Consider the following 24,529-nt stretch of genomic DNA (forward strand, 5'->3'; position numbering starts at 1 on the left):
AAGGGAAAAAACAAGTGTATATTTAGGTTTTTACAGTACAGAATCAGCAGATTGGCACAAATTGGATCACTGATTCTTCTTTGCAATGTCCTCGCCTTCCCACTACCCAAGTACAAATGAGTTGAGAAATATGAACTTTGTGAAGTAATACAAAAGGGCTTGCTTTCTGCTAAGCAAGTAAACACACATTTATCTGAATGCAGCAGAATTTTAGATTTTTTTTTTTTTACATTGCCCTAATAGAGGGCACTGCTTTAGATTCCCATTTGAGCAGGGGATGGGGGGATTTCACAGAGGTCCAAAGGCCCCACTGAATGTATGGATTTTATATTTAATGCATCACTCATCAAATCTCATCCGATTTGTTTACTGTGTGATTTTATTGTGGTTTCTGCACATTAATTTTATTTTGTGGATTGTGTTGTAAACATTTGTTATATAAGCAAATTAAGAAATAAACGGTGCGGAAAATCCAGAATGTTTTAAGGGTATTTGTTGTGGTCATTTCTTTTTCACACCCTATTAAACTATAGAAATGCTAAAATGTAGGACAAAGAGGCAGACTGTGACAGCTATAAATGGGTTTAAGTATACGTTAAAACTCTGTGGGATTGTGAAGTGTGTGTAGAACCAGGGAGCTAGCCAGAAATACAGAAATACCTTAAAAACAAATGATATATAGTGTGAAATTGGCATGTTAGTTAAGACTGGCAACTGCTCCCTGTCCTGCCCTAATGAAGAACTTCTTTATCATTCAAAAACATATTGGCAATTCAATATACTTCATACAATAAATTCAACCCACGCTGGTACGCTATGTGGGACAAAAACAAAATAAAACAATTCCCCACTGAATACCATGCTACTTTCTAAAAATCCACTTTCCTCAAACAATCTACTCTTCACCCTATTTTAGCCACTTAGTCAAGGGTAGTGTTTTTTTTTAAATAGTTCCTAGATAGGAGCCCCTATGGAAAGGCAAAATAAGACTAGAAAAATATAAAATGTCAGCTTGCCCAGACCTTAGAATAACTTATAGGAATGTGCTAATTTCAAAGCTCTTTTACCATGTTTATTTTTTGATGTCAATGCAATATGCAGGGGCTTTAGTCCACTGGCAATACAGAAGTCTTCATCCTCTCCTCTATTTGACCTGCCATATATTTCAGAATTATTTATTAAAGCCAGTTTTAGGCCTTACTGCTCATTATTGTGATTCTTTTAGACTTACTAGAAAGGGTCCATTTGTCCTTGGACAATTAGTATTGCACATCTGACTCAGTTGGTCCACTTTTGCTAAATGAATTTCATTGTGGGCAGCCTGTGCTCAGTGGTTTTAGTGCTACTGTTTTATCAAGCCATGTGGCACTGTGGGATTTTATTTCACAGATTGACTGCTTAACGAGAAAAGTATTTAACTAGTCATGTCATTCAACTGATGAAAAGATTAGACTCCCTGTGTTACAAGACATATACAATGCACAATGAATTATCAAGGCAATAATTATCTGTACTCTCGTGGCATTTATAACAGTTTGGAAAGAAGATCTTCACAGTTACCAAAAGGAGACTAAATTCCAATTGTACTCTTTCCTACTCCTTTCTTTAACACACACAACATGACTTGGAGGAACTGGTTTCAAAACACCTATTCTGAACAGAAGAGTTAGCATTAATTATTGGTTGCCCCAACTGTGATGGATATTTAATTCCATGTCAGTGTGTCACAAATAGGTGGCGTTTATACTAAAATGCAATATATACAGAGCGGAAAATTAATTGTACCTTTAAAAACACTTACCAGGGGAAACAATTAAAGACATATCCATGCAGAATTTAACCTGTATGCAAAAAATCCCCAATCCAAACCAATGCATACGTATTTACATGGTTGGGGGGACAGGGAGAAACACGCAGGTAAACGATGGGAATTCTTTCTTCTGTATGCAGGACTCAGTTTTGGCATTATAGGAATTACTGTTCAGAATATGTACCTGACCATGACAAGGCTGAGGTCATATTATCACACTATATCGTGCCTTAACAAATGTTGCAAAGATATATCACACATTCATAAAGAGATGTGCCTCAGCATGCCTTATGACAGCTGAAGTTCTGTAACTTGCTGCTGCTACCAAGATTGGAAAAGCTTTACTACAGTTCCAAGAATACGGCAGCTCCACACCGAGCAGCCCCTGTTGGGTTCAATCATGATGAATACACAGTGAGGAAAGTAAGTATTGGAGGACTTCTGTGGTACCCACAGGAACAGGTGATTGCATACTTTGAAGGATCAGTACAATGATATAACTTGAAATGCTGCACTGACATGATACTGGAGCTAACAAAGAATTGTTCACCAACAATTTACTCTGAAAAAGAGAACTTAACAGTGAGATCCATCATTATTAATCAGGTGTTGCAGCAGCTGCCCTTGGGAACTTTCCTGCAATAAAAAAATCTAAACCACATCTGTGTCAGCTATAATTTAAACCTCATCTTTATACACTGTTCTTTTGTGCAAAGGATGACTATCAAGAGTTCTGAAGTTATCGCTGTTGTTCAAACCCTTAGTTTCAAATCACAGATCACTTCTACCAACTTCGCTCATTGCATTGCCCAGCACTTTGATCACTTCAATGTATTGCAGTTCAATTCCTCCAGAGCATCTCAGCATTCATCTTGGCGAAAACTGCATTTCTATTTGAGATTCAAATCTCTTATATTTGAAAAGTTGCATAAGCTAATTTGAGTGAAAACAAGCTCACATAAACAAGACGAAATGTGCTGTTGAAGTATTGTTTTTACTAGCTCAATGCGCTGCCCTATGTAAAGTACTCAAAAGCAAGAACAGTACATATTTTATAGCAGGTCTTATAAAAACAAATCTAAATACACATTAACAGATTATAATAACCCTGGGAGCCACACATTAGCCCAAGTAAGAAGGCATTGTATGTCATAGCCAGAGTATACAAATATCTGCAAGATCTTGGCATAGTATTGAAAGTAAATTAGTAGTTGTACTCTCTAAGAAGATACCCCTTACTGGACACAGCGACAATCAGGAGCAGAGCATATATCCCAGCACTTCTGGGAACCAAGCTGGCTGAGTAAAAGTGCTACCACTGAGAATGTCTTTCCCCACAATTTCTACTGAAGCGAGTAGCAGGTTAGCAAGAGCCTCATGTTTCTGCACAATCCCCAGTTCAGCCTTCTAGCAAGGGCATTTAATCGGCACTCAATGCCTACTCTATTTCTATGGTGATAGGATGAACACATGAAGCTGTCATCTACTGTGCCAGACAATTGCTCTATCAATGTCAGCCCTGTCTCCTTTGACTGGCAGTAACCTACCAGGGTCTCAGGTTGAGGTCTTTCACATCACTTACTACTCAATTCCTGTAACTGTAGATTTTTTTTAAATTATTCATGTTATTTTTCGTCTGCCTCTCTCACTGGGACTCAAGGCAGATTACACAGTGTAGGTCAATATGATCAACAGTTGAGGCATTCAATAAACAATACAATCATGTACAGAGTGCAGAATTTTGAAAACAAGCATATATCCAAATATAGAGGCGAAATTAAATTAAATATAGAAATGAAATTAGTATGTCGTGTCAATTAATCTGAGAGCCAGTTTGGTGTAGTGGTTAAGAGTGCGGGACTCTAATCTGGAGAGCTGGGTTTGATTCCCCACTCCTCCACTTGAAGCCAGCTGGGTGACCTTGGGCTAGTCACAGTTCTCTGGAGCTCTCTCAGCCCCACCCACCTCACAGGGTGTTTTGTTGTGGGGATAATGATAACATACTTTGTAAACCGCTCTGACTGGGCATTAAGTTGTCCTGAAGGGCGGTATATAAATCGAATGTTGTTGTTGTTGTTGTTGTTGTTATTATTATTATTAAATGACATGGAAACTACCACACATCTATATCAACAGACACCACTCAGCAATATAATCTAGTCTCTGTCCTTTTACCAAAGCATTTCTTACAGGACAACCATATTATCTGAGTAAAAAAGCCTTTCTGAATAATTCAGTTTTTTAAAGTTTGCAGAAAGGGAGCTTTCCTGACTTTTTTCATGCACGCTATTCCATAAGGAGGGGCCACCACAGAGAATGCAGGTCTATGGGCAGCTGCTGATTCTGGCCATTTACAATGCGGTACCTGCAGAAGGCCCTGTTCAGATGAGTGAAGCTGTCATAGAGGAACATAGGGAGAGAGGCTATCCTGTACATATGAGGGACCAAGGCCATGAAGGGCTTTGTAAGTGATAGCCAAACCTTGAATGTAGCCCAGAAACTGATGGGAACTCAATGCAGAAGGGGAGCAATATGCATGCCCTCCTTAGCTCCTGATAATAATCGAGTTGTGGCATTCTACACCAGCTGGAGTCTCTAAATTTACTTTGAGGAGAGACCTATGTAGGGTGCATTCCAGTAAGCAGTCTAGTCTCAGTTACTGTGGCATGAATTCAGGTGGCCAGATCAGCCATGTTAAGGTTGGGGGCCATCTTCCAGCCTAGTTACTGCATTTGCTTGCTTGTCTGCATTTTTTTACTGCATTTGCTTGCTTGTCTAGCAGCAGTGCTCAATCCAGAAAATCCCCCAGGCTCTTAAGTGAGCCAGCAATGGTTAACTGAACCCCACTGAAAGTGAGAAACACAGCATCCTTCAAAGTCTCTGCCTTCCCCACCAGCATCACTTCTGCCTTGTCTAGGTTCAGTTTCAATTTGTTTACATGCAGCCATTTGACCACAGCAGTCAGGTAGCAACTCAGAATCTCTACTGCATCACCAGGGATAGAGATACAGAACTGGGTATCAGCTGCATATTTATGACATCCAATTCCATAGCTATGAATTATTTTTCCTAAAGGCTTTACATAGAGGTTGAATAACATGGGAGATAAAACTACACCTTGTGGATCGCCTCTCCCCCCAGATAATTTCCACACAGAAGATAGCTAGTCTGGTTTCCCAGAACAATCGTTTGAGTTTGTTCCATGAGGAATACTTAAACCAGTCCATGGCACATTCCCTGATACCTACTTCTTCATCCAAACACCTTAACAGGATGGTACATCTACTGTATCAAAGCCTGCAAATAAATCCACGAGGACCAACAAAGAAGTATGACCTTTCATACTTCTATATGCAGAGAGAGGTCATCTACTAAGGCCACCTCTGTTCCACTGCCTGTCCTGAAACCAGGCTGAAATCAGGGATTAGAATCCGGGACCTTCTCAGGGGCACTACCACTGAACCATGGCCCCTCTGCACTGAGTTTCTGCAGCAGAGTAAAAGCACATTCTCATCTTCGAGGTTATACCATTTCCCTCTATCATCATTATGTTCCCAATTTTTTTACTGTCCTTAACACTTCCTTGTACTGTTACAGTAAAACAGAAAGGTAGCACGTTGTAAACAATGCTGACCAAAAGTGTATGGAGCGTAGCATTACAAACTTGTTGCCTTTGGTTTTCGTCACTCAGAAAAACTGTATGGACAAGATTTCAACAGTGCTACCACTGTTTTTAATACATCTCTCTCAAGGTATTCAACTTTTATAATTGTGTTGCTTGTTAATGAAAAAATGAAGTTATTAAAAGGCGTAATTGTAACATAGAACCAAAACTGAAATTTAAAATTGTGAAAAACTGAAATCAAGCATATTCTGAAAATTCTGCCCTGCCATCCTTTTAATATATGCTCTGTGGTACTTTGCTCTGAGCAAAACCAGAGTGAACTGAAACACTTGTAAACAAGTGCTAAACATAAACGAGATTGGCAAAACTGTTCATATAAAACTTTGAAATAATGTAATGTCCAAGGAACCAAGACAGTAGCAGGAGAAATATAACTTTGCACATACATTTAAATGCATCAAGTCCTACATATGCTTTTTTGTTGGCATAAGAACAGTGCATGTGAAAAACATTCACTTGGAGGAAAACAACACTGACATATTAAAGAGGTGTGACTCTGAATCTCCCTTAAATTCTAATAGTCAGGAAGGATCACTTCCACATCAATGTAGCTCCTATCCCTTCTATACAAGCTAGAGAGCTGATTCTCCTCTGTGAATAGAAATAGCCCAGAAGCTATTAAGAAATACCTTAGCAGTAGGGTTGCCAACCTTCAGGTGGGCCTGGGGTCTCCCAAAATTTCAACTTATCTCCAGAAATATGGAGATCAGTTCCCCTAGAGAAAATGGCAGCTTTGGAGGGAGGCTCCATGGAATTTCATAGATTATAGGGGAAATCCCTCCTAAACCCCTTCCTCCACAGACACCTCACCAAATCTCCAGGAATTTACCAGGTCAGAGCTGGCAACCTGATTCAGCAGCTACTATGGCAGTTTCTGAGGAGAAGGAAGAAGAGGACATACTTAAGGTAGCTGCTACTATATTTTGGTTTTAATTTGTGCTATTAATTCATAGGTAACTGTCCACAGTTAAATTAAGCTCAAATATCTGATTTAAAAGTTATAGCTGTCATTTAAAAAATGAAGATATCAATAATCCTTGACCTCTTGAAACCATAAAACACAACTGGCACCTTTTCCAGTATCTTCCAGTGAGCTTACCCATGGTTTATTGTTAAGAGAAGGAGCCTTGGACATTTTCCTGCCTGCCCTTCCCCAATATGCCTTAGAAATGTCACCTCTGAAGCATATTTTGGTTGGGTGTTTTGTTCAAATTGCTCTCCACCTTACAGGATTCCTGGCTTGGAGACAAGAGAAGCAGCCATAGGCAATTCAGAGAAATGCAACAGACTGATTTGTCATGAATGCAGAAGTGATTTATTTCTGAGCCATGCGCAAAGAGATGTGTCAAGAGAACAGGGGCATGTGAGACCAAAGATTTCTAAGGTTTAGCAGGTGAAATTAGAGAACCTATAAGCAGTACAAACTCTGTTTTTAAAAAGAAGCAGTTTTATCAAGATAAATGGAAATATGAGAGAAAGCAAAACGTGACCAAGGCTTACATCTAATGTTTCAAAAATATCTGAGGAAACCTGTCAGACAATATCTCTTCACTTTCCTCACTGCTGAGCTGGACAGACAACTCACTAAATTAAAACTGAGAGCGACTCCTCTGAAAATAAGACTAGAATACACCCTATAAGCTATGAGCACATTTTAGGCATAAGATAGGAATACTGACACTCCAGTTTCACATCTTCAGTAGATGAGGAAGGCTTGATTTAATTTGGCAAGGAGAACATCAACTCAAGGGCAGACGATGATCCTTTTGGGAAAAAATCAGTCTCTAGCCTAAGTTGTAGACAGGTTTATCTTGCTTTTGCCCTATACTGTTCATGGCCATGGAAACTTGCTGGGTGCAACATTAAAGACGCAAGAGGTATCTGTTATCTCTGAAAATCATTTAAAACTACGTTCCTGCTACCTTTCACTCAGTATATGTTGGCAAGAGATGTGCCAGGATTTTTAAAACAACTTGCTGTGAAAGAGAAGAGCAGTTTAAATGGACCTGCAAGATATATGTAGCCAGAAACAGTACGCGCATCATGTGGACATTTGTGTTAACAGAATTTGTAGAATATTTCACAAGTATCCACACTCTGCATATACTTATATTTCACAGGCCTTCCTGCTAAGCAGTAACATTTAAAACAGGTTCGTAAGCTTTAGATCCAATAAATACATTTCTATTCAACTCTCTCATGAGTTTCGCAACTCTAGTACAAATGTCGTTAGCTCCAATACATGCTGAAGGAACACAGCAATGTCATCCTACTTCTCAATACCCGCTTACACTGCATCATCTACAGAGCTGGTAACATCCCTTCAGGGCAATATCAGCACTTATATCAGCATTGTATCTAGCAAGTTCATACTTTTTATTATTCATATACTTGCATTTATACATGTGGCATGTTACATAATAACATTAGCAGAAAGCAAGTCCCTGCCTCAAGCAGCTTACAAGCTAAATGTGGACTCTGAGGACAAGGGGAAGGCACCAGAGTAACAAGCTTCATTTCTGCTGGGGATACAGACTGTCAAAGTCTTGATAAAAGCCATACTAAATGGTGAAAGATTTATGCGATCTGACGAGAAACCAGATTGATATGGGGTCTTTTGTTGGGTTGTTTGGGTAATACTTGTCATTTTTTATTCCTTTTATGATTTTATATATTTTTTGTATAATAATTTTTTTTAAAGCCATACTAAATGATTTCGTTCTACATATGTTTTTTTATGGAGGGCTACTCCATGACAAGAACTTTTGAATGTTACATACCAAAATGGTAGAACTGGCAGCAACTTTCAGTTTAAGGTTCCTCTTCCTAAAACATTTGTCCATATATTTCTTTCCCCATTCCCACCCCATGAAAACAAACAATTAATTACCTGGTGGTATTTCTTCAGTATGTTATGCATTTCTGCTACATCTTCACTTGTAATAGTCTTGATGACATATCTTTTGTCATAAGAGGTGTGAAATCGGGCACCACTGCGAGCTTGAGAGTCATTTGCAAGTGGACAACTTCTTGTCAGAGAATTCTGTTGCATAAATTAGAAAGGACGATGGTATCAGAACAAAAGTTAACAGCACAATTAAACTGGAGAGCTTTATAGTACCAAGGAACTTAATCCCCCCACCCCCTGTTTCCTAAAAGGCCACAGAGATCAGTTGTTTGAAAATTGCCCTGTTTCCTTAGTAACAATGTCATAATGCAATTAATCGAATCTGGCTGTGTGAAACCACCACTGTTATATGTAGGGTGGTTGGTTGTCAAACAGAAAAATTATGCCAAATTAGCAGCAAACAGGCCAGTAAATAGCTTACTTGGAGTGCTACTACTTCATTCTTGAAATTGGGAAGACACTGCCTCTGTGTGTTCATGCACATGTGAATATATGTTTGTGAGAAATTAGAGCACAAATCAGGAACGGTTTTGTTAAAATGCACTTTTGCACCCTTTCATACACTCTCCCTCAAATCTCTGAAAGGGTACATTTTGCAGGGAAAGACAGAGCATGAGGAATACACCCCCACACTATTTCTGCTTAGCCAATATACCTGAGAGTTAAATGAACTGCCTGCAACAAATGTAGAACTGATTTTTTTCTTGAATTCTCTTTAAACCAATGTGAAAATGTACTGTTTACTAGAGAGATTCAATACCCATATGAGTGTTCTTGGAATAAAAAGATTACCACTTCTGAATTTTGACAGCTTCCCATTTATCCATTATCCTACTACATAAAAGCTGAGTTGTACTGGTGATGATTCACTTTTTATCCTGGTGCAGGCGCACGGAGGGCCCTGAGGGGGTGCCTGCGCTAGGATAAAAGGTGAGTTGTTGGCGTGGCCCAGCATGCAGTTACAGCTGCTGCATGGTCTTCGGAAGGCCACACTGGACCTCTTTGCCACCTGTGCCAGGCCTCTGAGGGGCTGTGGAAGCAGTGGGAAGGCTGTGCCAGGGGGGCAGGGCCCCACTGTGACAGCGGCAGCAAGACCCGGCATGGTGGCGGCCCCACAGCAGGCCTTGAGCAGGCTGGGGTGGTGTGACAGGCCCTGGAGTGCTCCTGTGCTCTGCAGTGGACCAATTTCAGCCCATCTGAGGCCAAATTGAGCCTGTTTAGGGCCAAAATCAGCCTGCTGTGGAGCACAGGAGCCGTTTTCTAGAGTCTGTTTTTTGAGGGGCCGCAGAGGCAGTGGGAAGGCCTGGCATGGTGGTATGGCCCGGCGCAGCGGCCTGGCGGGGGGCAGAGCAGTACGGCAGCCCAGTGTGCAGCCTTAGGAGGGCTACAACATCAGTGAGGCCCTCCCAGGTCCCTGCAGCTACAGCCCGTTGTATTGTTTCACACTATGGGCTCTGGTGCTAGTATCACATAATTGACAATGAACAGAAGGCTACTCTCCATCATTCTCATCACATATAATACAAGCTGAAATTTAATATATCCTTTTTTCAAAGTCAGAAAAAAAGCTTTAGATTTAAAAAATGCTGGCTTTCTACAAGACAGCTTTTTAAATATAAATACAATATAGGTTTATGCCTTGCAATTTAATACTCCGCATTTTTAAATGTTGCTGGTCTCAGCAAGAGTCTCTGCTCAGTGTATTTTAAGAATGATGAAGATTAAAGTAACAGTAAAGTATAATGCATTTTATTTTTTAGATACAGCACTTTGTTCAAGGCAAAGAATCATTCTGAAAGAAAAAGAACATGTTCAAAATGAAGTTTGTTCCATTACTTCATGGTGCCAGGAATGTATGAGTAGGTCCAAGCTTTTTAATTGAACTTTTATTCATACTGTGGTACAGTTACCTTCATTAAATATACAATAATTTGTCTGAGTTACAATGGTTAAAAAATAAAAAGCTAAAAACATAAGTATTCAGTGAGACTAGACTACTAGCTATATAAAACTTTGGCAATTAAGATGGTGGAAGCTTCTCACAGACATGAGCTGTGGCAAACAGAGGAAGAGGCAGACTCGCAAGGGCAGACAACGGTATGGTTTGGAAAGGGGGAATTCAAACCCCTAATGCATTTTTTAATGTTTTGAGATGGGGGGTCCCCCAAGTTTGCAGCTCTTTGTGGCAATATGGCACCAATTTTTGGAATTTAAGTATCTGCAGATGGGGCCACATTTTGCTATTAGAATATACAATAGAATATTCCCCACCATGTCCTCTTTCTCTTCCCTGCCCCCCCATAGCTGCATCCTTTTTTCTTGCTTCCTCCTCTCCCAATTTTGTCTGCCCCCTCTCTTCACCTTTCTCCCCTTTCCCCTGGAGCATCTCCCCTATGGCTCAGTTGCTTGGTGCCAGTTAAGCTGAGCCCAGTTGCATGGTGAGAAACCTGCAAGGACTTGCAGGGGGTACTTCACTTTTCCCTTCACTATTTTCTCTTTCTCTCCTTCTGGCAACCTCTATATGCACACCTTTCCCTACATTCTTTTCTCCTTCAAACCTACTAAACAACTTACCTTTTATCTGCCCCCCCCCAACCTTCATCTGTTTATTAATGTACTTCATTTATATACTGCCTTTCTCCCCAATGGAGAACCAAAGCAGCTTACATCATTCTCCTTGCCTCTGTATTACCTTCACAACTACCCTGACAGGTAGGTTAGGCTGAGTGTGTGTGACTGGATCAAAGTCACCCCATGAGCTTCCACAGCATCCTACTCTGATAACCACTAGAATCAGTGGCTTAAGGGGGCTGCTGTTGAACATAATAAGCAGCCAGGCCTGGATGAGTCATGTGGTATCAAGTCACCCAGTGGATGCTTCTGGGCCTGCCCCCAATGAGTCCTGCCTGCCTTTTACTGATAACAACCAAGCCAGGAGTACTAGCTAAACTGCTGTGGTTGCCTAGCAACAGCCACTGAGGGCATCTGATTAAAGCTACAGACATTCCTTTTATCATTCAGGTTTTTTGAACCCCCTCTCCCCGGTATGTTTTTCTTAGATTTCAGATTTTTCTGCAAATCTGGGGCATTTTTCATGTGTGTAGGAAGATCTGTCTTGTACGTCCATGGCTCCAGTCTCCAGATTTAAGTATCCACAGATCACGGCCACTTGGCTATTAGTATATAAAATAATGCCCTGAGTGTCCAAGCTTCCAAATAAGATTAGAACAGAGGAACATGTTACTGCTGTCCTAGAAATCTATTCTAGGTGGCCATGGTTGCATCTGTGGAGGGACTGCTGTTTGCTAGGTTCTGCCCACAAATACATCCCTATAGATGATGAGGATGCATCACTCCAGAAGGTTTCAAATTCCTGAACTAACCCCAAGGAAAAGAAAGGTTAGCAGAGGCCAAATCTGTTCCATTAGTCCTAGTCTTACCTTATATACTTCTCTCTCTCTATTCTCAAAATTAAAATACCTATCAAGCTTATGAACTGGATAGCATATAATAGCTTTTCTTGTCTTCTTTTGCTGTATATTACCGAGAATGAAACACAGCTGCCTGAACTCCACATTCCCTCTGAAAGCTAAGTGCTTGCTGTTTTTTGATCTCAGGAGAACAAACAGCTTTCTGGTTCACAAATTGACTACTTTTATGGAGGTCACCTTAGGGGGAAAGAAAACTATACTGTTAACTACTTATACATATGGAACATGTTCAGCGAGACCTGTTTGAGGTACTTTCCAATTTATCTGAACACACAACCACCCTTTCCCCCCTCACTAATCCATCTAATAGTTGCCTTGTGAGCAACCTTTGGTTGAAAATGTCACCATGTCTTCACACAGGTCAATAAAGAGATTGTCTATATGTGCTGAGAGCAGTCAGCAACAGCATTTGTTGAAGGTCATGAAATTTAATCTGACCTTTAACACTTACAACTTCAATCAAACCGAGCACATGTCCCATACCAGAGGGATACAGACACTTGTTAGCTCTACTATATATAGCCTGATGAAACCAAAAAGTCCTGCTTGGTTTTAATTTGTGGCTTTTGATAAAGATGATTAGTATGTGTGTGTCATGATTTCATCATTTAATTGAAAAACAAGAACTCTTAAGCACATTTTTATTATAGTTTTCTTCAGTAAACCAATATCCTCTTCCAAGCTTCCAGTGCAACACTGAGCAAATCAGTATACTACAAATGTTAGATTAGTATCTCACCTTGCCCCCCAAGCAATACACAATACCTTAAATAGAATTATGAAGCAACGGCCCAGCTAGGTACTAGCCAGGTCAAGATCTGCTTAACATTCAACTAACTATGCCGGGTACCTTTAAGATCGTGACATGCCGTTACTAATTTTATCCACAGCAAGTGCTTCATTTAACATTAAGACATTTATTTTCCCATCACATGAATGAGAAGGCCAGTTATTGTTCTCAGATATACACAATTCCAAACTAAAGACCCTACAGCATGTACAAAACTATACCTAGCAGTGGCAAAAAAATGCAGATAGGAATCTGGAAGTCCTTCGCTTCCAAATATGTTTAAGATACATTTAGATGCAGTGGACTGTTGAGCACTGGAGGCACCCAATGAAATTTAACTGCTACTACTACAGGGAGGACAGCAACAGCAGGGGGTGCTGATTGAGCAGGCGGAAACAAGAGAAAGTAAATGTGGAAGGCAGCTGGTGAGAGGAAATGGAGCAGATGGCTGGACAGCACCTTTGGACAATACTGAGCCAAGAGCAATAAAAAGGGAGATGAGTGAAGGCCTGGTCATAGGGAAGAGAGGTATAAGAAAACTGGCCCTCGTGGTCCTGGTCTTCCAAAACCCTAACAGCAAGAGGGAGGGGAAGACAAACTCAAGAAGCAATAAGACAAGAGAGAGAAAAAATCTTCCCTCAGAACCAGTACGAAATAAAACCTAAAACAATCCTTTATATCATGAATCACACGGCTAGAAGAAAGTCTTGGCATTTCCCTGTCTACTGGCTACACAGAGAGGTATTAGAAGATTTCTCTTGTCCTGGTACTTTGACTAAACATCTGCCACATTAAATTTTCCTCAGTAAAAATTAAGGGGCGGCAGGATGGAAAATGAAGAGAAGCACCACCATTTCCCTTTGAAGTTTATCTGCACTATGGGCGTTCAGAGATTACCAACAGAGTCCAAGAGGGTAAGAAGAATTTAAAGGTCAATTTAATTAGCCCATTCTAATCTTCAATCTTTTATACCTCTCATTGGCATATTAATATCATTAAATTATAATTACTAGTTTCATAAGACAAGATTATGTATTCAGGCACATACTATATTTCATTTACATATTGATTATGCTAATCGCAAAAAATGTTTCAGACCAAAAAAAATTACAGAACAGCTTTTTTTTCCTTATAAAGGTCACAGAATTCTTTTTATTTTAAAAAAATAAAATACAGTGATCTGTTTTTACAAAACAGAACTAATATAGACAACAGGAACAATTCTTTACAACAGAATGGTGTAACTGACCAAAGCTAAGAGTTACTGGAGTATGCAGTAGCTTCTTGCTGGATGTCATGGTCCTACAGCCCCTTCCTCAGTCAGATGTCCTTTTGGAATAATTCTACCACTCGTCTCCACCCCCTTCAAAAAATCACAATGTATGGTTGCTGCCACTTCTCAATAACTTTAAAATTCAAATAAGCATTACAATTTGTCAGCCTAGAATTCACACAGGAAAAACATTTTCAGAATCAGAAATCATAACTTTGTACACACAAGCCTTATATCTCCTGCTCAAAATAATACTTTATTCAGAAGAAGGGGAGATTCCAACAAACTTAGTTCTTTAGCGACTAGTTCTTTTTCTTATTTACAGCACTGGCTTTGACCTTTAAAGCCCAACATGGTCTGGGCTCAGGATAACTCCAGGACCACCTACTTCTTTATGATTCGGCCCTGCTGTATCTGGGTCCTGCCACTAGCTGAAGTACAAGAGGCAAGAACATTTGATAGGGTCTTCTCAGTCGTGATGCCTAAACTATGTAACACAGTCCTGTGAGAGGGCTGTCTCCCCCCTCCCCCCACCCCCCATCACTGCTTTGCCTTTTGGCAATCAGTAAAAAACCTGTTCGTTTAGAAGTAACTTTTTGTTGCATAAGCTGAATTCTGTTTCTATGAAGTTTAGGCTGCAGTGGTTTCTCTTAGATATTTCTGGTTTTAGTTTATGTTATGACAAAGTTATATAAAGTATGTTACTGGTATCTCTCTCAGAAGCCTTTTCAAATGGAAAGGCATGATAAAAATGTAACTTTTCTTATTTTGGCCTCAGATACTTTATTTCTAAAGAATGCTGTCTATTAAAACCACTATGTAATACAGGCCACTAGAAAGCAATAGGTGCTTAAAACCAAATTTGGAGACCGCATAGGATGCCCTCAGATGCCCCCTTGATTTTTGTATCTGTGACAAAGAATTAGTAAGATATAGATGAGCCACTCTCTTGGCAGGAAGGTGGGATATGGAGGGCAATGCAAGGGATTCTGTCAACATAATTGCAGAATTAACACACTGCCTTTTATTAGTAAATATATCTGATGATGATCTTAGGCAACTTGATACCCAACAGGGCACAGCTCTGTTCTGAAGTACTTGATTATTTCTTCAGAGGATATAATAAAGTTGAACTACAAGCTTTGAAAATTCTGAACATGAAAAAGTAACACCAAATGATAAGCAGACGGGGGCGGGGGGATGTTTGCTTTCATAGCAGCAGAATTAAAATGCAGAAGTAATAGCAGCTTTATCCCACTTCCCTTGCAAAATATGTGGAGAATGTGGCCTTTTGAGCTTCCTCCTCCCATGAACAAAATATTTTGAAATTTGCTTACCAGAGACCACAATAATGCTACAAGTGGGAACTGAATGCTTGAACAGAAAATGATCTTTAAAACAATAGTAAGATGGCTCTCAATGAAATGAAGAGAACAGGCCACCACAACCACATCTACCAGCTCCTAAATTACGCCCAGACAACCATGCTTTGCAAAGAAACTTATGTCAAAAGGAGAGATGTTTCACTATTTCTTTGGAAGCAGACCGCTTAAAACCCAGGAGGTCATTTTCCTGATAAAGGTCAAAGTCATTCACTAATGACTGTCCTACTTTTATGACAGTGGCCTGACAGCTATCGATTGTCTCTCTCTCAGGGGAGCGAAGCGCATTAACAAAACAATCCAAATCAAGGCTATTTAGCCTTTTCAGTTAATGTAAACTTTTCAATAATTAATGCTCTGTATCACCGCTAAAAATCATTTAGACTGAACCCTATACACATTTATTTGAATGAAAGGAATACTTGGATCACAGTGTTTGTATTTTCAAGTGAGAGTGCTTAGGGTTTGGGCATCACCTTTGGGCCTAAAGTATTCATGGTAACTGGAGCCTTATGCTCTTCTCTGTTTTCTTTTATAGGGATCAAAAGACAACTATTTGTAGGATTTGAACTATTAGACAGAAAGTTTAAATCACTATACGAATTCATATGACAAACACTGGCCCCCAGACTTACCTGGGGGAGCCGGTTGCGGTCGGTGAAGAGGGCAAGAAGCATGGCAGCCACCATGTTCCCAGGGGCAGCAAGGCTCCCTGCAGCCTCCATGGGTTGTCCTGTGCCGTCCCAGTCCAAATCCCAGGCCAGCCAATCAGGGCAGGCTGGCTTGCATGGGTGGAGGGGGGGGCACGACAGACCTGAGAGGCAAGGTTCCCTCTCAGGTCCACCACCATCACTTATCGGGGAGCGCTAGCCCTACCTCTCTGCACTTGGCGTATGGCCTGCTTCTCACCCAGACCTCCCTTGAGCTTTTCTTGTCAGGACTGTTCACAGTGTGTGGTTGTGGGACTTTTGGTTGGTTGTGGTTTGTTACAGGGGCATGTGGGGGATGGTTGTACTTGCTTTTCTTTTGTCGCCACTTTGGAGCAGGTGGTTCTTAGTGTATGAGCAATCAGCTCCTCCACTAAGTACAAAAATCTGTTTTTGGAACTCTAGGGCAGCAAACATTTCATGGCTTTCAGCTTAGAGCACAACAACATTACTTGCAAACTTATTCCAGAAGTATCTAGAACATTGTATCTAGCCTCTGGAACCACTTATCAAGGACATCTACTATACACACTAAAAACAAGACATTTGAAGAATACATTTGTTTTAATTATACTGATGAGCTCATTAATTTATTTATGTATACACCTTTCTCACTGAGACCCAAGGCTGATTACACAGTGTAAGTGAAATACAATATAATCAATGGCTAAAGGATTCACTGAGCAAAATACAATAATGGACAACAGGACATTCAGTAAGCCGATACAACAGGCAATGGCAGCAGAAAAACTGAAACTAGCATAAAGCCAAGGACTTTCTGAAACAAAGTGTTAACTAGTTAACGTGGCATGTTTAGCAATGTGGAAACTCCCTAGGAGGAGCATATCTACATCACTGCCTACCAAGGCGTCTCTCTCAGCTATTTTTTGTAACAAACTGGGAAATATGCAATGCATCCATATTATCCCTTCACTGCTCAACTAAAGATAATTGTGTAGCTAAAAAGTAATTATGGTTGTTTTTCCTGAGCCACATGTTCCAGTATTTAAAATTAAAGGGTTATTATAAAAAGAGTGCATATGCAGACATACATAACTTGAAGAGTTAGCCAACATGAAAGAGCACTCACTGTGATCTGTTTAAACACAGACTGTTCTCTCCTATGTGTTTTACAGATGTACTGGGCAGAGAGTTGATCAGCAAGGAAAAATTAGGTTAAGCTTTACTGAGAGCCAATCAGCATGTATGTTTATTCACATCCTTGTCTTTCAACTGAAGTATAGCCATGCACTTCCTCTCTAAGCTTACTTAAAGCCAAATGCAAAAGGCTGTCAAATAGCAAAGCCTACCAGAACACTCAGTTTGAATGTGAAACAAAAGGAAGCAGTAGCTAGGATAATTTATATAGGTGGGATGAAGCAGAAGTAGCAAAAATTAGTTCCCTTGTGGCCTGAAACTTTCAAATAAGTCAAATATTGAAACGCATTTCTGGAAACAGTGAAAAAGCTTTTTCATCAATAAAGTCCTTCTGAAGATAGCATCAGAAATGAGAATATCAGAAAGTATCATATTCAGCAGAGGAGAGGTACAGCCATTTTTCACTGGTATATGCAGCGCCCATTGTCAAGCTCCATGGAGGATAGGCACATTCCACTGACAGGAGCAAAGCTATGTACATCCTACCTACACACTCTTCCATGTTACATTTCATTATTGAATACATGCTTTAAAAGAGCCTCTTATAAAAATGGACTCTTACTGCTTTGGATTTTGTCATGGTTATTTGAAACATCTACCCCTCTTTTGTGTGTGTGTGGGGGGGTAGTGTTTAACATCCAATCTAGAGAGCAGTTCTGGAGAACGCAAAAGCTTGCACTTATCACTTTGAGCTATTCTGGATGGTCCAAATAAAAAGGCATTTAACTATCAGTTTTGGAATTTTTCTATAGCTAGCTACATTCTTTGTTTCCAAGGTGTGTTTCTGTCTCCAAATCTCCCCTTTTAGTTGTAATGCCACATCAGAGCCCATTCTGGAGGGCCACCTTTTTGAAGACGGAGAAGAGGTCCAAAGGTTATAGCAGGAAGAATGTGAATATGGCAAAAATATGTTTGCTAACATGAATCATACAGGAACATTTGCCAAAGCAGCGTGACTAGCTACAATGCCCTGTCAAATGTACACTTTGTGGAAGACCTGGCTTTGCCACTACTGGTACCATGGTGCTGAAAAGGTCCAACCAGGTCATCATTTTTGTTTAATTACAGCTAGTTTTCATTGTCTGGTAGATTAATTTTGTTTTCAGCCTTCTGTCTTCCTGAGTTTTGGCACGCTAAGTTTTTTACCTGGTTTGCCATTTGTGTTTTTTATTATTACTGCTACTGTTTAGGATTTTTTTTTAGCCTTTTAATTGATTTTTGTTTTAGATTAGATTGGCGTATGGGTTTGGGAGGGTGTAGATTAATTTATTACACTGTTATGAACCTTTTCAGGTAGAAGGCAGTATATAAATATTTCAAAAACCAAAAACATAGACTCGCCTTTATACTCTCCCACTTCAGTACATATTTGAACTCGGATTGTTTGTTCATCCGTGCTCATCTACTCTTCTTTTTAATGGTAATATTTTAACAACACTTTATACACCCTCCAAGCTCTTCAATTATTTCTTTCATGGGTAGCCCCAAAGAATAAGGTTCAAATACATGTGACGACGTTAACTACATGAACTGCCACCTTCCTTTCCTTTTTATCATTCAGTCACCAAAACTGCAGTCCTCAATGGGGCATCGTACCTCAAAATCGCTCCAGCCTTGATTGAGTATACAGCCCTGCTGGTGAAAAGATGCAGGTATTTCCCTGTCCCCCACCCCATACACACCCAGGGCCAAAAGCAGCTGTCAGGGGTGTACTGAAGGTGGAGAACCAGCAGAGGGAAAAAAAGTTAGAGATGCCCCTTCTCCAGTCTCCTAATGGGGACTTCTGCCTTAGCAGCTGCTTTAAATAAAAATAGCAAATGTTGAGGGGGAAAATTACACGTGATTAACACTATGTGTAGCTTGAGACTGAACATCTTTAGAAAGCACTGCAAGAGACTTTCTATTTTTAGATAGAATACACTGACAAAATAAAATAAAATAACCAGTGCAGAGAAAATCCAATTGCATCAAAGCATGCTGAAAAATCTCACAGTGAAAATCTTAAATAAGCACATGTTATTCCCATCTTCAACTCTCCATGGAGATATTACTAAAAGATTTTTCAATGTCTTATCAATGAATCTTAGACTTCTTTGCCCATTACCAAACAAATTGAACCAAGAAGAAAATACATAATTTATTATCCATTTAGAACTTAGCCTGCTTTCAACCAATGTAAAAAACCCCAAAAGCTTGTACTAATTTCAATGATCCCATCACATAAGCGGAAGGCACTCTTATGCATGTAAGTGGAAGAGGGAAACTGTCCATTTCCTTTCCCCCCTCGACAACTCTGTTATGCCCTCTGAAAAATAGCGTCAGAGCTTTCTAGGGGGGGCGGGGGTACCCACTAATACAATTGTACCTAGATACTACATTTTTATCCTGCCTTTTTTCCAAGGAGCTCAGGGCAACATATTCAACTCCCCTCTCCTCCCTTTTCCCTCATAACCAGCCTGTGATGTACTTTCAGCTCAGAGAAAGACGAACTTGGCCAAGGTGACCCAGCAACTTTCACTGGTGAGCAGCATCTTCCTAGGTCCTAGATCTGTTCTCTAGTCCCTACACAACACTGGCTCTCTAAAGACTGCACCTCGTATTTTATGCAATAGGGGGTCTTTGGACTTATCAGCCCCCGTCCACCTCCCAGAAGGCTGCTCTGAGCCCAGAAGCAGAGTGTATTGGCAAGATTTGTGAGCAAAAACTTTGAGCCAATTTGCAAGGGTTACAGAAATCTCCCAGACAAGAGAAGCCCAGAGCGTGACAGTTTGTGGAAGGAACCTTTCTTCTAAGCAGCAAATACACCCTTTAAATACTACCCATTGCATCTATAAAGCATCACTGTTCTTCCAGCTTAGCCCTCTGGTTCAGTTGCACATAACTTTATGTGACAGCAGGTTTATTACTGTAGGTACGTGCACAAGCAGGATATGTTATATGGTGGAGTGGAAAGAAGCTGCAGTGAGTATGGCGGAGGCAAAAATTAAAATGGAAAATAATGTTACGTGGAAGAGAGAGAGAACATTTCTTGATGTTCTTCCTTCAGCAAATATAAGCATATGTTACCTATATGGATTTCAAAAACCAGCCAGGGTGTCCTAAAATAACTTATTCTAGTGTGATGCATGTAACTAACTCATTTCAGACCATAGACATTTACAGTTTTTGCAGTCAGTAATAAAACTATACTGTTGTCAAAATTTCCACAACAGCTTTTCAGTAGTTTAACTAAGGTTCTATCAAGGCCCACCTAAAACACTGAGGCACATCACATTTCCCCCCCCCCTCAAAAACAGGCTTTTTAATTTGCAACATTTCCATTTCATAAGACATAAGTAGAGCCTGCTGGATTAGACTAGTGGCTCATGTTTCGCATAGCAGCCAACTAGTTGCCCTGGCTATAAAAAGAGATGAAAAAAGTTGTGAAAAGCCATCTATGATCCTGGACATCACTACAGCCCCTAGCAGTGAATTCCACAATTTAATCACTCACCAAGCATCGCAGTATTTCTTTTTATCTGTCCTGAAACAATTTCTCAACAACTTCATTGGGTGCCCCCTCTGCTTTCTCTACCTCACACAATAATTTCATAAAGCTATACCATGTCTCCACTTAGTTATCTTTTTTCTAGACTGAAAAGTCCCAGACTGCTCAGCCTTTCCTCATAGGAAAGGTGCTCCAACCCCTTCATCATCTTGGCTACCCTCTTCTGTACTTTTTCCAGCTCTGCAATATGCTTTTTGAGATACGGTAACCAGAACTGCATACAGTACTCCAAATGATGAGAATGCACCATGCCTCATTTCAAGGACGAAAGATTCTTTTTAGAATATAAACATTTTTGGCCCAAGAAATACCAGTAGTAGGTGGTACCGCACCCCTCCTCAAAGTGCTCTCAGCTGCACCCATCTGACCTATTCACCCAGGAGTCTGCATGGTGCATTTTTCAAGACCACATTAATGCTTCGCATGCTTAAGTGACCTTCCAGGGGAACCCATTTGCTGATATGACTAAGAGCATGGCAGGACAATGGGTATAGGGATGAATAAAAGAAGGAACTTATTTATTCAAGAATGTGTTTGTTTATTATAAGTAGTTAAAAGCTTCTGGATTTAAAAATAATGATTTCTGATGCCTACCAATGATAGGCACTAAAGTACTGCAACACAAGCCACCTAACCTGGCTTCCCCTCCCTCATGGGAGGTGCCAGTATATGGACCGTAATCTAGCAGGGGCTTGGAATATCACCCAAAGGTCTCAGACTAGGGAGAAGAGGTGGTTTAGTAGCATCTAGTTCCTTCCTTCAAATGGGTGGGCACAGCTCTATTCCATCTTGCCAGTCTCCCCTCCTTGGTCTGTGTGCTGCTCATCCTTACACAAATGATTGTCAGCCCCCCTGGAGAAGTCTCTCAAGAAATCCAGGACTTCTCTTGGACAACTGTTGTAGCACAAGGGACTGGACAACTCCACTACCTCCCTTGCTCTTCCACACCATACTGAGCTCCCCTTTGCATTTTCAGGCCAACTAACATCTTTCTATAGCGCACACATGGTACAGTAGCTCTTTTTCAGATATCTCCCTCTTTGCTGAGTCATGGAAGGCAGTACATTAGGGAGCCACACAAGCGCCTCCTGAACTGTCGCCTCACCTCTTTTCACAAATACTCCAATGCCTGTACTTAGCCAAAGAGTTATAGGTTATGAGGAAATCATTGACTCTCCATTAATTTCACCTGAAAATAATTGCCTCTCTCTCAAGAGACCTCCCCTTCCTACTAAAGGGCAAAATTAGAGTCCCACTAGCCAAAACAGAGGAGGAAAGTGAGAAAGAGTTCCAATGGTGGAACAGGCAATGCAGTGGTTACAGATTTGCTCAGGGCATAACAGATTTGCTCAGGGCACCAATCAAGAATTTAGTGACCAATTCCTAACCATATAATGGAAAGAGCACATATTCTTTCTCAAGTTGTTTAAATTGTAATCAAATAAGGATCCAAATCTATGCTTTGATCTACACATTTTTTCCTGCTTACCATCTGGAGAGCTGCAAGATATCAAATAGATGTTTACCAATATGGAAAGCTTACCTGAAAGTCCTGATCATCAATGCCAAATCTCTCTCGCAGATTGCGAAATACCATTGGACAGTATTCTTTGAATTTGAAATGGCTTGGCATGTTCTCTCTGAAACAGAGATTTGATTAAGTAAAACAAACAAAGCTGGGATAATTGTAACTTTTATAGAAGTTAACCTGCAGTAGCAGGGTTTCTTGCCAGGGCAACCATTCTCCCAAACATAGCGATATAGTTAAATATTTTTATTCGGAATGTAAGTATGCCAAAAAAGAACTAAATAGCATGTTAACAAACTTTTGCATTCCCAGCTCAAAAATAGATGAAATATTGTGTGGTAATAATCTCCTAGACATCAAACCCTCAACCATAAATAAAGACCATATCATCTGGGATGCAGACTAGTACAAACATTTAACTAGAAAATATGGATCACAATGCACTGGAACTTCTTCAGTTGAGCTTGTATGAATTCACAGATTATCCAAAGGCATAACTGTGGACTTAGTTCTACCTGAAGCTGGGCAAAGATTGCTAACAGCTATAATATAATTTAGGTTCATGAACTCTTTTGGCAGTTTCCAGTACTGATCATAAAAATACGGTGATGCACCGCTGGACATCTGCAAGGTTGTATGAATGGCTCTGAATTTATTTGTTTGATAGAGAGATCCCAAAATGCCACCGATGGAGGATTGCTCAGTTTCTTCCTGGAACTTTTCTTGTTACATCCCACAAAACTTCCACCCTAACCCTGTTCAAGGATTATGCACAGTCACTGGATGAGTTCATGTAGTCATCTGAAATGTTATGCTGGCAATAAAGCTGTTCTTTCTAGCTTTATCTGCCCTTTTCATTAGACCATGATCCTGCAAGTGCCGGGCTTAGAATCATAGAATCATAGAGTTGGAAGGGGCCATACAGACCATCTAGTCCACCCCCCCCCCGCCCAGTGCAGGATCAGCCTAAAGCATCTCTGACAAGTATTCATCCAGCCTCTTCTTGAAAACTGCCAGTGAGGGGGAGCTCACCACCTCCCTAGGCAGCTGATTCCACTTTTGAACTACTCTGACGGTGAAAAAGTTTTTCCTAATATCCAGCCGGTACCTTTGTGCATGTAGTTTTAGCCCATTGCTTCGCGTCCTACCCTCTGCTGCCAACTGGAACAGCTCCCCGCCCTCCTCCAAATGACAGCCTTTCAAATATTTAAAGAAAGCAATCATGTCCCCCCTCAACCTCCTCTTCTCCAAACTAAACATTCCCAAGGCCCTCAGCCTTTCCTCGTAGGGCTCAGTCTCCAGACCCCTGATCATCCTCGTCGCTCTCCTCTGCACCCTCTCGATTTTGTCCACATCCTTTTTGAAGTGAGGCCTCCAGAACTGCACACAGTACTCCAGGTGTGGCCTGACCAAGGCAGTGTAGAGAGGGGCTATGACCTCCTGTGATTTCGATGCTATGGCCCCTTTGATACAACCCAGGATTGAATTAGCCTTTTTTGCCAATTCCTTACTAGTACCTGGCCATAGCCAGGGACTGGATTCAGGCAAACTACTTGAATGTTAACAAGGGACTGGACAACTCCACATCAGTTTTCCCACAATCAGCTCAGAAGATAACTCAATATGCAGGATTCAGATCTAGCAACAAGCTATTCTTGCCATAGTAGTCTTGACACTAATGTAATACAATGCATTCCTTGTGGGGGGTTGCCCTGACAGAAGACTGACCCGGTGCGATTTCATCTTCTGATTACAACGCATCATCAGGCGCACATTACACAAGTGTGCCAGGGGTCTTATCTGCTTCCAGAAGCAGTGCTGGTTTTGACCTATGAAATGCTCAACAGATGGGTTTAATACACCTGAACAAACCTGCCCTCTGACTCATAACTCAAGATCAACAAGAGGTGTCCCTAACTGCATCACCTTTGCCAAATCAATCTGCAGAGTCATTTGAAAAAGCTGGCTCTCTAACTGCTGCCACTATGAGGAGACGTTTTTTCCTGGTTCTTCATGCACATAAAAAGGTAGTTTCAGAAAGACTGGAAAATCTCATTTGTGCCGGATTTTAGCAAACAGGTTAAGTCTGTATGATTATGATGGGATGTTTGTTTTATTTATTTACTGCATTAAGCTAGCTTTGAACTGGATAATGTATGCATGCTTTTAACTTATTGCTACCTTGCTCTGAGACTTTGAATATAGAAATCTTAATTAATGAGCAATGAACATCTGCATTTCAAAAATGGC

The 24,529-nt window shown here is 40.6% G+C and overlaps 1 protein-coding gene across 1 annotated transcript in view; it reads right to left on the reverse strand.

Annotated features, from left to right (window-relative positions):
* PIP4K2A (phosphatidylinositol-5-phosphate 4-kinase type 2 alpha) overlaps positions 1-24,529 on the reverse strand; it is an 80,136-nt gene that overhangs the window by 22,413 nt on the left and 33,194 nt on the right. Inside the window, exons 3-4 of the mRNA XM_054992075.1 lie at positions 22,295-22,391; positions 8,386-8,538 (exon numbers count right to left, since the gene is read on the reverse strand). Of these exons, the coding sequence (XP_054848050.1) occupies positions 8,386-8,538; positions 22,295-22,391 (250 nt within the window). The remainder of the gene's footprint in view (positions 1-8,385; positions 8,539-22,294; positions 22,392-24,529) is intronic.

This window comes from Eublepharis macularius, chromosome 11 (assembly GCF_028583425.1).
Source record: "Eublepharis macularius isolate TG4126 chromosome 11, MPM_Emac_v1.0, whole genome shotgun sequence".
Lineage (NCBI taxonomy): Eukaryota > Metazoa > Chordata > Lepidosauria > Squamata > Eublepharidae > Eublepharis > Eublepharis macularius.